The sequence below is a fragment of the Tursiops truncatus genome, chromosome 4 (genome assembly GCF_011762595.2).
Source record: "Tursiops truncatus isolate mTurTru1 chromosome 4, mTurTru1.mat.Y, whole genome shotgun sequence".
Taxonomy (NCBI): domain Eukaryota; kingdom Metazoa; phylum Chordata; class Mammalia; order Artiodactyla; family Delphinidae; genus Tursiops; species Tursiops truncatus.
In genome coordinates, this window is record NC_047037.1 from 73,432,216 (window position 1) to 73,445,445 (window position 13,230).

At 40.4% G+C, this 13,230-nt stretch overlaps 1 protein-coding gene across 2 annotated transcripts in view; it reads left to right on the plus strand.

Annotated features, from left to right (window-relative positions):
* The window catches only part of SLC12A8 (solute carrier family 12 member 8), a 132,737-nt gene that overhangs the window by 27,584 nt on the left and 91,923 nt on the right, over window positions 1–13,230 (plus strand). For both annotated transcript variants that reach the window (XM_073804123.1, XM_033855719.2), the window contains one exon: window positions 6,471–6,702. In XM_073804123.1, coding sequence (XP_073660224.1) covers window positions 6,471–6,702 — 232 coding nt within the window. The remainder of the gene's footprint in view (window positions 1–6,470; window positions 6,703–13,230) is intronic.

Below are 13,230 nucleotides of genomic sequence, written 5' to 3' on the forward strand. Positions count from 1 at the left end.
AGAATATCCAGCTTCAGCTTGCACTGTCCTGTCTAAAAGCATTTATTCATGGCTTACCTGCTCTTCGCTAGACTCTGTAAAAACAGTGGAGGACTGGAAAACTTTCAGGGACCTGGGGTTTGCATTGTGGGAGGGAACACATATGTAGGACATACAGCCAACCAATTCAAACTTTAAACTAGGGATTTCGTGTGAGAAGGGAAGGGGTGTGGAGGGACAACTCTGGCTTTCTAGGTAGGTACCCAAAGATGGAAAGAAAATTGCCTATGATTGTGAAAATGCAATTTTTTAAAAACAGAGGCCCTGGAAGGGAGGCGTTACACCCTGAAAATATAGCGGGTGACACCCCCTGCTTCCTGTGGCAGAGGGTTAGAAGTTCTCTGTAGAGGACGAAAGAGAAAAACGAATGCCTGTGATTATAAACTTTAAGAGCAGATAAAAAATTTTTTTTAATATAATAAATTCTGGGGAGGTTTATGCATTAAACAAATCGAAAGGGATGTTTTCCAATGAAGAGGAGCTTCATGGTTGGAAGGGAGACCATGTCTGGGGTGGTTGGATTGCTCTGGGGAAGGGCTGGCAGCCGCTGTTGTCCACACCTCTCCCGAGGGCAGGCCGGAGCCCGGGCCAGGCCCGAGCTCACTGGCTGAGAGCCGGCTGTTGGGGAGCCTTGCATCCTAGATGCACTGTGCTCTGTGTGCCCAGATACAGTTTTTGCATAAACAGAATAATACTCTCAATATGTTTGTTTTTATTTTCCTTTATAAAATTGCTTTACAATTACAAAATGATGTTCATTGTAGCCAGTTAGCAGCATATCAGAGATAATTTAAAGAAAACGTAGTTTCCCTCCCCTCCTGCAGTAACCAGTGTGAACACCTAGCATCCTCTTCAGCACCTTTCCCTGTGCTCATCTACATGAATTTATGGATTTTTGAAGTGCTTGCTTGTTTTTTTTTTTTTTTTTTTTTTTTTTTTGCGGTACACGGGCCTCTCACTGTTGTGGCCTCTCCCGTTGCGGAGCACAGGCTCCGGACGCGCAGGCTCAGCGACCATAGCTCACGGGCCCAGCCGCTCCGCGGCATGTGGGATCCTCCCGGACCGGGGCACGAACCCGTGTCCCTTGCATCGGCAGGCGGACTCTCAACCACTGCGCCACCAGGGAAGCCCCGTGAAGTGCTTGCTTGTTTTTAAAAAAAATGGGGACAAATTTCATACTCTATTCCATGACTTTTATTTGTCACTGAACAGTAAGTCATAGACCTTCTAGGTCAATGCTTTGAATCCATGCTTAAAGTAGTTGCTTAGTATTGTATAATATAGATGTACGTTAATTCGTGACACATTCTTTCTCTATTCATTTTTTTACTCTCTTATGTAAGAGTAGTTTTATTCCTTTTCTCATTTCTAAAAGTCTGTAATTTTGCTCTTTCTCTTTTCCTCTTAATCAGGTTGCCAGGTGTTTATGTATTTTATTGATTTCAAAAAAAAATCAGCTTTTGTTCTTTATATCCTTTCATATTTTTCTTTCATTTCATTAATTTCATATATCCTTTTATTAAATACTTCTTCCTACTGTCTTTTTATTTATAATGATTTTTAAAGTCACTTAAGTTAATACTTTGTTCATGTATTTTTCTGCATTTTAAAACTAATATAAACATTTAGAATTATACTTTTTTCCCCTTCTGAATGCAGGATTAATGTGCTTCCCAAGTTTTAGAATCAATCCTTTTTATTACTTTCTAGATAATTTGAAATTTTAAAAATTTCTCCATATTTTGCCAATGTGGCTCAAATTTATTTCTGTTGTATTTTCCCCCTCGTTGATTTGGAAGTTCTATTGATACTATGCTTTTCATTCTGTGGGTAGTTATTATCTACTTTTAGAAGCTATAATTATACTTTTTCTATACTTCCCAAACAAAAACATTACTTGTTAGCTCCTCCACATACCAAATATAAAATCTCTATGATACTTTTACTTACCTACATTCCATAATTACCCTTACCTCTTACCCCCAAATCCTTAGATTTTGAAAAGGTGGTTTAATTTTGGGCTGTTATAGCTTTCCCTTAAAAGTAAGTCTCTTCAGTTTCAAGAATCCTGACTTACAACTTACGTTGCAAATTTCCAGTGACATTACCATCATTTATTTAGCATTAACAAAGTATTTTTATGAAATTCATGGCTAACTACTGTTTCCTTTACATCAGTAGCTAATAATAAAGTAATAATGATAATGCCAAAAGCTATTATTTCTCCAACTCTAACTATGAGCCAGGTATTGTTCTAGGACTTTACACGAATTATCTCATTTAATCCTCACAATAACCTTTTTTTTTTTTTTTTTTTTTTGCAGTACGTGGGCCTCTCACTGTCGTGGCCTCTCCCGTTGCGGAGCACAGGCTCCGGACGTGCAGGTCCAGCGGCCATGGCTCACGGGTCCAGCCGCTCCGCGGCATGTGGGATCTTCCCAGACTGGGGCACGAACCCATGTCCCCTGCATCGGCAGGCGGACTCTCAACCACTGCGCCACCAGGGAAGCCCTAACCTTTTTTTTTTAAAGGTGGTTTCTTCTTCTTCTTTTTGTTGCTATTTAAATTATCTTTTTTTAAAATTGAAGTATAGTTGATTTACAATAGTGTGTTAATTTGTGCTGTACAGCCAAATGATTCAGTTGTGTGTGTGTGTGTGTGTGTGTGTGTGTATACACACATATACACATCCATTCTTCTTTTTTTAATATTCTTTTCCATTATGGTTTATCATAGGATATTGAGTTTAGTTCTTTGTGCTATACAGTAGGACCTTTATCCATTCTGTATATTATAGCTTACATCTGCTAACCCCAGCCTCCCACTCCATCCCTCCCTCAATCACCTCCCCCTTGGCAACCACAAGTCTGTTCTCTATGTCTGTGAGTCTGTTTCTATTTCATAGATAGATTCATTTGTGTCATATTTGAGATTGCACATATAAGTGATATTATTTGTCTTTCTCTTTCTGACTTACTTCTCTTAGTATGGTAACCTCTAAGTCCATCCATGTTGCTGCAAATGGCATTATTTCATTCTTTTTTATGGCTGAGTAGTATTCCATTGTATATATGTACCACATCTTCTTTATCCATTCATGTGTTGATGGACATTTAGGTTGTTTCCATGTCTTGGCTATTGTGAATAGTGCTGCTGTGAACATAGGGGTGCATATATCTTTTTGCATTAGAGTTTTGTCTGGGTATATGCCCAGGAGTGGGATTGCTGGATCATATGGTAATTCTGTTTTTAGTTTTCTGAGGAACCTCCATAGTGTTTTCCATAGTGGCTACATCAACTTATATTCCCACGAAGTGTAGGAGGTTTCCCTTTTCTCCACATCCTCTCTAGCATATGTTATTTGTAGAGTTTTTAATGAAGACCATTCTGACCATTGTGAGGTGGTACTTCATTGTAGTTTTGGTTTGCATTTCTCTAATAATTAGTGATTTGAGCATCTTTTCATGTGCTTATTGGCTATTTGTATATCTTTTTTGGAGAAATGTCTGTTTAGGTCTTCTGCCCATTTTTCGATTGCATTGTTTGTTTTTTTTGTTGTTGAGTTGTATGAGCTGTTTGTATATTTTGGAAATTAAGCCCTTGTTGGTCGCATTGTTTGCAAATATTTTTTCCCATTCTGTAGGTTGTCTTTTCATTTTGCTTATAGTTTCCTTCGCTGTGCAAAAGCTTGTAAGTTTGATTAGGTCCTGTTTGTTTATTTTTGTTTTTATTTCTGTTGCCTTGGGATACTGACCTAAGAAAACATTTGTATGATTTATGTCAGAGAACGTTTCATCTATGATCTCTTCTAGGAGTCTTATGGTACCATGTCTTATGTTTAAGTCTTTAAGCCATTTTGAGTTTATTTTTGTGTAAGGTAAGAGGGGTTCTAACTTCATTGATTTACATGCGGCTGTACATCTTTCCCAACACCACTTGCTGAAGAGAGTGTCCTTTTTCCCCTTGTATATTTTTGCCTCCTTTGTTGAAGGTTAATTGAATGTAGGTGTGTGGGTTTATTTCTGGGCTCTCTATTCCTCACAACAACCTTTTGAAGTAAGTGCTATTATTATCTGTGTTTCACAGAGGCAGACATGAGCCACAGAGAGGTTGAAACATTTTCCCAAGTCACACAGCTAAGGCTGGGAGCCACAGCATTTGGCCTTAGGTAGTTTGGTTTCATAGGCTATGCTTCTGACCACTGTGCTCTTGTCACATATCCTCCAGAGCTTTTCCTTTTTTTTGTTACTGGCATCTTTGGGCTAAAAAGTGATTTTAGGTACAAACCTGAGAGAGGGGCGCTACTGGGGTTACTTCAGTAATCGGTTTGGAAGCTCCAGGTGCAAACAGTCATATTCAAGTTCTGGCATCACCCTCTGCATGTGAGAGACCTCAGACACCTGGGAAAGTGATGCCTGTACAAACGATAATCAGTACTACATTTTTTTATTTTTTATTTTTTTGCGGTACGCAGGCCTCTCACTGTTGTGGCCTCTCCCGTTGCGGAGCACAGGCTCCGGACGCGCAGGCTCAGCGGCCATGGCTCACGGGCCCAGCTGTTCCGCGGAAGGTGGGATCCTCCCGGACCGGGGCACGAACCCGTGTCCCCTGCCTCGGCAGGCGGACCCTCAACCACTGCGCCACCAGGGAAGCCCTCCCCTACATTTATTGGGCTTCCCCCCCTCACCCAAATACAGACAGAAATGCCTACTCTAAATTTGGGGAATACCGACAATGATGTTATGTCTATAGCTGCAAAGTGAGCCGATCTCAGTGACGAATGGAGCCTCCTTGGTGAGCTCCCCTCAAACACAGAAATTGTATAAGCCTTCTTGTGTTTATATTAACGGACTAGAACTTAATGGTGTCTGCTTCCCGGAGCATTTTTCATACAGTCAACATATCATGAAATATTTATAGATTGTTTGCAACGTAGTTAGCAAATGCAGGGGATTTTAGAAGGCGCAATCAGCATAAAATTTTTTTAAAGATGTTTGCGTTCTTGGTGTGTGTGGGGGGAACAAACTTATATGCATGAAATAATAATAGAATACAGAGCCAGATAATTAATTGCAAGGTACCAGCAGTAAGCGTAGTATTTATTCAAAAACAGGGGATGAGGAAAGGCTTCATGGAAAAGGAGGAACTTGACTGTGGTTTGACTAGAGTTTGTTTCCTGAGAGAGCAACAAGTGCAGAGCGACAGTGATGAGAGTGCCCTGCTGGCCCTGGGGGAGGGTAAAGGGACCAACCCGATAAGAGAAGGGGGCTGAGGAACTATGGAAAATGAGGCTGGTGTTATTTTCAAATACTTATTTGAAATTATGTTTCAGGTTTTTTAAGAGGTAGCATCATGACTCTCAGGCAAATATAAAATAAACATGTGCCAAAGGGTTTATTTAGCTCATTAATTAGTGGAGGAGCCAGTAAGATGTTAAGGTTGAGAAGTGAGGTATGGACCCTCGACGGATACAGATCAAATCCATAAATTCCTAGTTCAGCAATTTCATAAATAAATATAAGGATAAGATTGCTAGGTTAGCTACAAAACCGGTTAATGTCTTACAGGACCACAAACCCTAATCTTTTGTGTTGTCTGTTCCACCAGGCAGGAGTTCTGTACATCTCTGCAGGAAGAAAAAAAATCCATAAGTTAACATGTAACTTCACTAAGTCTGGGACATTTGATACATTTAACAGTGAGTAGAACTAAGTACATTCACTTAGATAGTCCTTGGGTAGCCTTTGTTCCATATGACATTGGAAGGACGTGCTGCCCACTTTTTTTTTTTTTCTTATTTCTGAGTTTTAGGTAATTTAAAAAATAGGGCTTCCCTGGTGGCGCAGTGGTTGAGAGTCCGCCTGCCGATGCAGGGGACACGGGTTCGTGCCCCGGTCCAGGAAGATCCCGCATGCAGCGGAGCGGCTGGGCCCGTGAGCCATGGCCGCTGAGCCTGCGCGTCCGGAGCCTGTGCTCCGCAGAGGGAGAGGCCACAACAGTGAGAGGCCCACGTACCACACACACACACAAAAAATAATAATAGTGACATGCAAAGAAATAGAGAAAAAACTGAGGTTTGCTTCAGTGCCCTTCTAAGGCTTTGAAATGGGACTCCCCCTTGTGCTCCTGTTCTCTATTTAATTCTTCACAGGGGCCTCTATAGGTCTCTTTGGCCCAGAATCCCATCTTCTTCCTTCCACAACCTTTTCATCTTAGTTACCACCGACAATCATTCTCCCCTCTGGATGGTGGGAGAGATGTAGACGAGAAGAAAGAGGGCCCCAGGCAGGACTCCTGAGCAAGAAGGGCTCATTTAACCCCCATGATGGTTCCTGGGTGTTGAATTCCGAAGGTGAGCAGGGTCCTCGGTGCCGGGCAGCCCTGCTGCTTTTTTCTCTTGCTGACTCTTCCTACCTCGAATTGCCTGTCAGTGTGTTGCAGGTGCCATGTATATCACTGGCTTCGCTGAATCCATCTCCGATCTGCTGAGCCTCAGGAATCTCTGGGCCGTGCGAGGAATTTCAGTTGCGGTGCTTCTGGCCTTGCTGGGGATCAATCTAGCGGGTGTCAAATGGATAATCCGCCTCCAGCTGCTGCTGCTGCTCCTGCTGGCCGTGTCCACGCTGGACTTTGTGGTGGGCTCTTTCACACACCTGGACCCAGGTAAGCCTTTTGGAGTTCAGCAGATGGCCGTATGGGGGGTCTGCACTGCTTTCTAGATGTTTGTAGGTCTGGGTTTGCAAGACGACCCCCAATAGCCTTTACCTGCAGTGAGTGTGTGCTGTTCCCGAGCAGCTGAGGGGTGTGTCATGGTGCAGTTTCAGAGGCCAGAAAGCCCCTCCTCACATAGACATCTTCACCGGGCACATTGCCCATGTTTCTTTTTATTTACTTGCCGTTAAAAAAAAAAAAAAAAAAGAAAATTTAGATAAAGACCAGAATTAAGTAGAACTGGATTTGACAAAGATCAATTCATGAAAGTGATTATACGCAAGAAATAAATTTGGGAGTAGGGAAGGAAATAGATTTTAATTTTATCTGTCATATTTTATTTCTTTTTAAAAAAAGACTTGTTGCAAACATAACAAATGTTAACAATTGTCATTTCTGGGAGAGCGGGACAGATATGTGTTTGATTGTCTATAGTTTTCAATATTAAGTTTTTTCAGAACAAAAATATGAATCTATTAACTAAGCTTAAAGAAAGGAAATAAACAGCAGGGTATTCTTTTGTACCATTTGGAAATGGTGTCATATATTGATAATCAATCAATCACTGTTTACTCCAACCCTGGATTTTCTGCAGCCTTGAGGATACATGGCAACTCTAATCCTAAATCCTAGGCTTTGACTGAGACGCTATTACCCAAAGTGTCCATAATTTTGTAGCTTTGTGATTTGGGGTGGTTTGGCATCAAAAGTCGTTGTTTTTCTCCAGAGTACGGAACTATTCCTGGGATGCTGTAGGAAAAAGATAACTGCCTGATATTTCACACTTCGGGTACTTTGTCTTTTTATGGCAATAGTGACTAGGCATCTACATTGGAATATGGACAGAGAAAGGGAGCTGGGGCCACCAGCTGTGTCAACAAAGAAAAAGGAAAGAGATCAAGAGCACAGACCAGCCACCTCTAATGGTGGTGGTGGCGGCGACGGCCGCTGTATTGGATGAGCACTTCTGGGCCAGGCATTTTGGCTATAGCACCTCACAGGGCTTATCTCATTGTCATAACCTCATGGGGGAGGAACAGTTATACCCACTTAACAGATGAGGAAAGCAGGGATTATATAATTTGTAGTAACGCATGGCAGATCTGCGTGTGAAACTGGATCTGTTTGACTATAAAGCTGAGCTCTTTCCTGAGGTGGGAACAATACCACTGTCTTTCTATGATAGCGGCTCTTCTTTTCCCCTTCAAGGCTGCCCCTGGGGTGTGTTCTAAACAGTCTCGTCTTTCATAAAAGTGTTGGTTGCGGGAAGGTGACAGTTCAGTTGGTACACCCTCATCTGGCTTTATTGCTTTTTCATCTATTAAGATTCTTCTGCCGGAAAAGTCACTCATCTGAGCTCCCTGCGTGCCCCCTACCCTCTGGCATCCTGGTCCATCCCCCAGAACCTCCAGACTGCCCCATGATCTAACATCTAAAATGTTAACCCCTGTACATCGGGGAGCCCCCAGGGCCCACTCCAGTGCTAAGGGCCAGTGCAGTGTCCAGCCTGAGCCTTGCAGCTTGCTGAACATTTGGAGCATCTCCACTGGGGGGAAGGAGTGATTTTTTTCCTGGCTTTGCACCACGCTGCAGAGACAGCCCACATCCTGAGAGAAACCTGCTGGCTGTTTGGCCATCAAACTATCAGTGAAGGGGAGAGAGGGAGAGAGAGAGAGCGAGAGAGAGAGAGCGCGAGAGAGAGCGAGAGAGAGAGAGAGAGAGAGAGAGAGAGAGAGAGAGAGAGAGAGAGAGAGAGAGAGAGAGAGCGAGAGAGCACTCCAGATTTCATGCCTGGGTCCTTTCCGCCTGCTGACATGGTTGCTGCAAGAGCATAAATAGTTAAATTGCACGGTGATGCTACCAGCTTCTTGGAAACCTCCGTGGGCTGTCGTATTTGCCTTCTTGATTAGAAGTTTTCTGGGCTGCTCTTCTGACTTACTCCAAATATTTCTCTTTCCTTCTGGTCAGTACATTACCAGGGTGTAGTGCGAAATGAAATTTATTTTCAATTATTCCCATAGTAACTGGCCCCTCTAGAATCTGTTTTTGGTATCACTGGTGTTTTATATGGGCTGCTTTCTTTGCAGTTAAAAATCCAAACTGAAACTAGACCATAAACCTTCAGAATGGGTTTAGCAGAATTATTTCAACTCTTTTAGAAAATGACATACATGTAGACATTTGAAAAAAAAAACTGGACGAGAGACTGGAAGGAACTAAGCCCAAGTGTTAACAGTGGTCATCTTTCTGCTGAGAGTATGTATTACCTTGTTTCTACTTTTCCTTCAATTAGTTAGTGCTATTTAAAAAAATAATAATAGACTTCAGTTTTTAGAACAGTTTTGGGTTTATAGAAAATTAGCACAGAGTACAGAAGTCCCCATATCCTTTCTCTCTCCTTTCCCTACCCATTTCCCCTATCAAACCTTGCATCAGTGTGATACATTTGTTATAATTGGTGAACCAATAGTAACACATTATTATTAACTAAAATTCATGGCTTAGATGAGGATTCATCCTTTGTGTTGTATAGTTCTATGGGTTTTGACAAATATATAATGATATGTATCCATCGTTACGGTATCATACAGAATAGTTTTAATGCCTTAAAAATTCCTGGGCTCCATATATTTCACCCCCGTCCCCTACCCCTAGTCCCGAACTCCTGGCAACCACTGATCTTTTTATTGCCTCTATAATTTTGCCTTTCCCAGAACGTCATATAGTTGAAATCATACAGCATAGAGCCTTTTCAGCCTGGCTCTTTTTCACTAAGCATTATGCAGTCAAGGTTTCTCCATGTCTTTTGTTTTGTTTTTGTGTGTGTGTGTGTGTGTGCGCGCCTTGGTAACTCATATCTTTCTGTTGCTGAGTAATATTCCATTGTGTAGGTGTACTACAGTTTGTTTTTTGTTTTTGGTCCATTCACCTATTGAAGGACACTTTTGTTGCTTCCAGCTTTTGGCAATTATGAATAAGACTTCTATAAACATTTGTATGCAGGTTTTTAATGAAGATGTAACTTTTAAGCCCATTTGAATAAATACCTAGGAGCATGGTTGCTAGATCGTATGATAAGACTATATTTGCCTTTGTAAGAAACTGCCAAACTGTCTTCCAAAGTAGCTGTACTGTTTTGCATTCCCATTAGCAACAAATGAGAGTTCCTGTTGCTCCACATCCTCGTCAGCATTTGGTGGTGTCAGTTTCTTGGATCTTAGCCGTTCTGATAGGGGCATAGTGATATCTCATTGTTACTTTAATTTGTAATTCCCTAGGATATATGATATTGAGCATGTTTTCATATGCTTATTTGACATCTGTATATCATTTTGGGTGAGGTCCCATTTTTTAATTGGGTTGTCCTCTTATTGTTGAGTTTTAAGAAGTCTTTATATTTTGGATATAAGCCCTTTATCAGATATATGTTTTACAAATATTTTTCACAGTCTGTGGCTTGTCTTTTCATTCTTTTAGCAGAGCCTTTTGCAGAGCAGAAGTTTCTAATTGTAATGAAGTCTAACACCAGTTTTTTTCTTTCTTGGATTATGCTCTTGCTGGTGTACCTAAAAACTCACTACTAAACCCCAAATCACCTAGATTTTCTTCTATGTTATCTTCTAGAAGGCTTATAATTTTGTGTTTTACATTTAGGTCTATGATCCATTTTGAGTTAATTTTTGTGGAAAATATACGGTGAATATCTAGATTTTTTTTTTTTTTTTTTTTGGCATGTGGACGTTCAGTCGTTCCAGCACCGTTTGTTAAAAAGACTATCCTGTTTTCATTGAATTGCCTTTGCTCCTTTGTCAAAGATCAGTTACCTGTATTTGTGTGAGTCTATTTCTGGGCTCTTTGTTCTGTTTTATTGCTCTATTTATCTATTCTCCAGTACCACTCTTTTATGATTATTATAGCTTTATAGTGAGTCTTAGAGGTGGGTAGTGTCAGTCCTCCAACTTTGTCCTTTTTCACTAGTGTTATTTTTAAGGTCAGGAAAAAAAAGTTTTTGAAATACTTTTAAGTCTAACTTTATTCCTTTCCCTTTCCTTAAATATAAATGACTTTAAAGATCCAAACAATCTTAAATGTATAAAGTAAAAATGTAGGAAGTGAAAAAAAAAACAAACCCTCCATTTCCCCACTTCTACTCTCCAGAGGGAGATTGGTAGGTATTCATTGCTATTGCTTTTGAACAGATTACCCCCAAATTTAGTGGCACAGAACAACAATAAACACTTACTATTTCTTGCCTTTTCTGTGGGCCAGGAATTTGGGTATAGCTTGGTCAATGGTTCTGGCTCAGGGTTTCTCATGAGGTTCAGGGGCTGTGGACATATGAAGGCTTAACTGGAGCTGGTGGATCTGACTGGCAAGTTTTATTGGTTGTTGGCAGGAGGCTTCAGTTCCTCTCCATGTGGTCCTTTCCAGAGAGCTGCTTAAGTGTCCTCAAGTCATGGGGTGACTGGATTCCTCAAGAACAAATGAGAGAGTGAGAGTGAGAGAGCGAGGGAGGGAGGGAGGGAGGCGGGGGGCGGGGGAGAGAGAGAGAGAGAGAGAGAGAGAGAGAATGCGTTATCCTTTTTATGATCTAGCCTCAGAAATCACATAGCAGCGCTTTTACCACAAGCTATTTGTTAGAAATGAGTTACTTAGGCCCTCATTCAAAGAGAGGGGATTTAGTTTCCACCTTTTGAATGGAGAAGTATCAAAGAATTTGCAGACACATTTCAAAACCACAACAGTTAATTTTAAAATCAGAAAACAAATTAAATACACTTGTCAAATTTTAGTTTTTCTTTTACTTCAAAGACAACATTAATGTTTTTATGTTGTAAAAAATTTTTTTAAATTTGAAATATAAAGCAAAAAGTGAAAGCTCTTTCCCCTTACTCCATTTCCGCACTGCCATCCCCAGAGGGAGATTGGGGAACATCCTTCCAGTCTATTTTCTATACATGTACAAGCACATACGCACATGTGCACATACATAAACGTATAAACATAGTTCTTTGTAAAAATGTAATTCTACATTGTCTTGCTGCTCCTTCTCTCCCAACCAATAACGTATCCTGGACACCCTGCAATGTCAGTACATTTAGGATTCCCTCATTTTTTTTTAACACCTGCCTAGTCTTCCATATTCCGTATAAAACATTAATTTATTGATGGATACTTAGGTTTTTCCAGTGTGTTGTTGTTACAAGTTGCTGACATGAATATCCTTGTGCAAAATTTGAAGGACTGTTTCTGGAGGATCAAGGCTTATCAGTAGAACTCATAGGACATCGATCAAGCACATTTAAAATTTTTTTGGGTTCTACCAAATGGCCTTGAAATAATATTTTTCCACTCTGAACTCCCAGTAACCGTATGTTAAGAGTTATTGATTCCCCAAACCCTTGACAGTATTGGATATGTTCAATCTTTTCAATGTCTGCCATGTGATGGGCACAAATGGTGATCTTCTTAAAACTTTGCTTTTCTTAAATCATTAATGAGGGTAATATTATTCATATTTTTATTGCCACTTGTATTTATTTTTCTTTGAATTGTCTGTACTCTTTCCCTATTTTTCCTTTAGGTTTTCTTACTTTTTAATGATTTATAGCTCTTCTACCTTAGCAATTAATTTAACATAAAACAGATATTTGTTTGGCTTTATATCAGTCTAGACAATGTTTGTTATATATGTTGAAAAAATTTTCCTAACATGTCATTTGTTCTTTTAAAATTAATTTTTATATGTAGTAAAGTAATACGGCTAGTAAAAATACTAATTTTTGAGTCATATCGTGTACTCTGATTGCTTTCTTTTTGTATATTTTTCAGCTTTTCCTAAAATTAAATTTACTCCGTGTATTAGTTTCATAAAGCTGCTTTAACAAATTACCACAAACTTAGTGACTTAAAACAATAGAAATTTATTCCCTCACAGTTTTGGAGGCTCAGAGTCTGAAATCAAGGTGTTGGCAGGGCCGCACTCCCTTCAAAGCCTGTGGAGAATGCTTCCTTGTCTCTTCTAGCTTCTGATGGCTCCAGGAGTTCCTTGGCTTGTGGCTGCCTCACTCCAGTCTCTGCCTCTGTCTTCACGTGGCCTTCTCCTCCTCTTATCTCTCCTCTGTGTGTATCTTAATAAGGAAAACTTGTCACTGGAAATGGGTCCAACTTGGATAATCCAGGATAATCTCATCTCAAGAGCCTTAATTATATCTGCATAGACCTTTTTTTCTTTCCATATAAGGTCACATTCACAGGTTCCCAGCATTAGGACGTGGGCATATCTTTTGGGGGTCCACCAGTCAACCCACTACATTCCATTTTTTCATTTGCTTTCTTTTCCAGGTGATTATCGCCATTCTAAAAAATTCTCTGTAGAGCTTTCAAATACTTATAGGCATTTTCCTCAGTGCTCCCTATGTTATGTTTTCTCTTGGCAACTCCCTCCTCATTGTCCTTCTCCTGGATGGACAGTCTCGG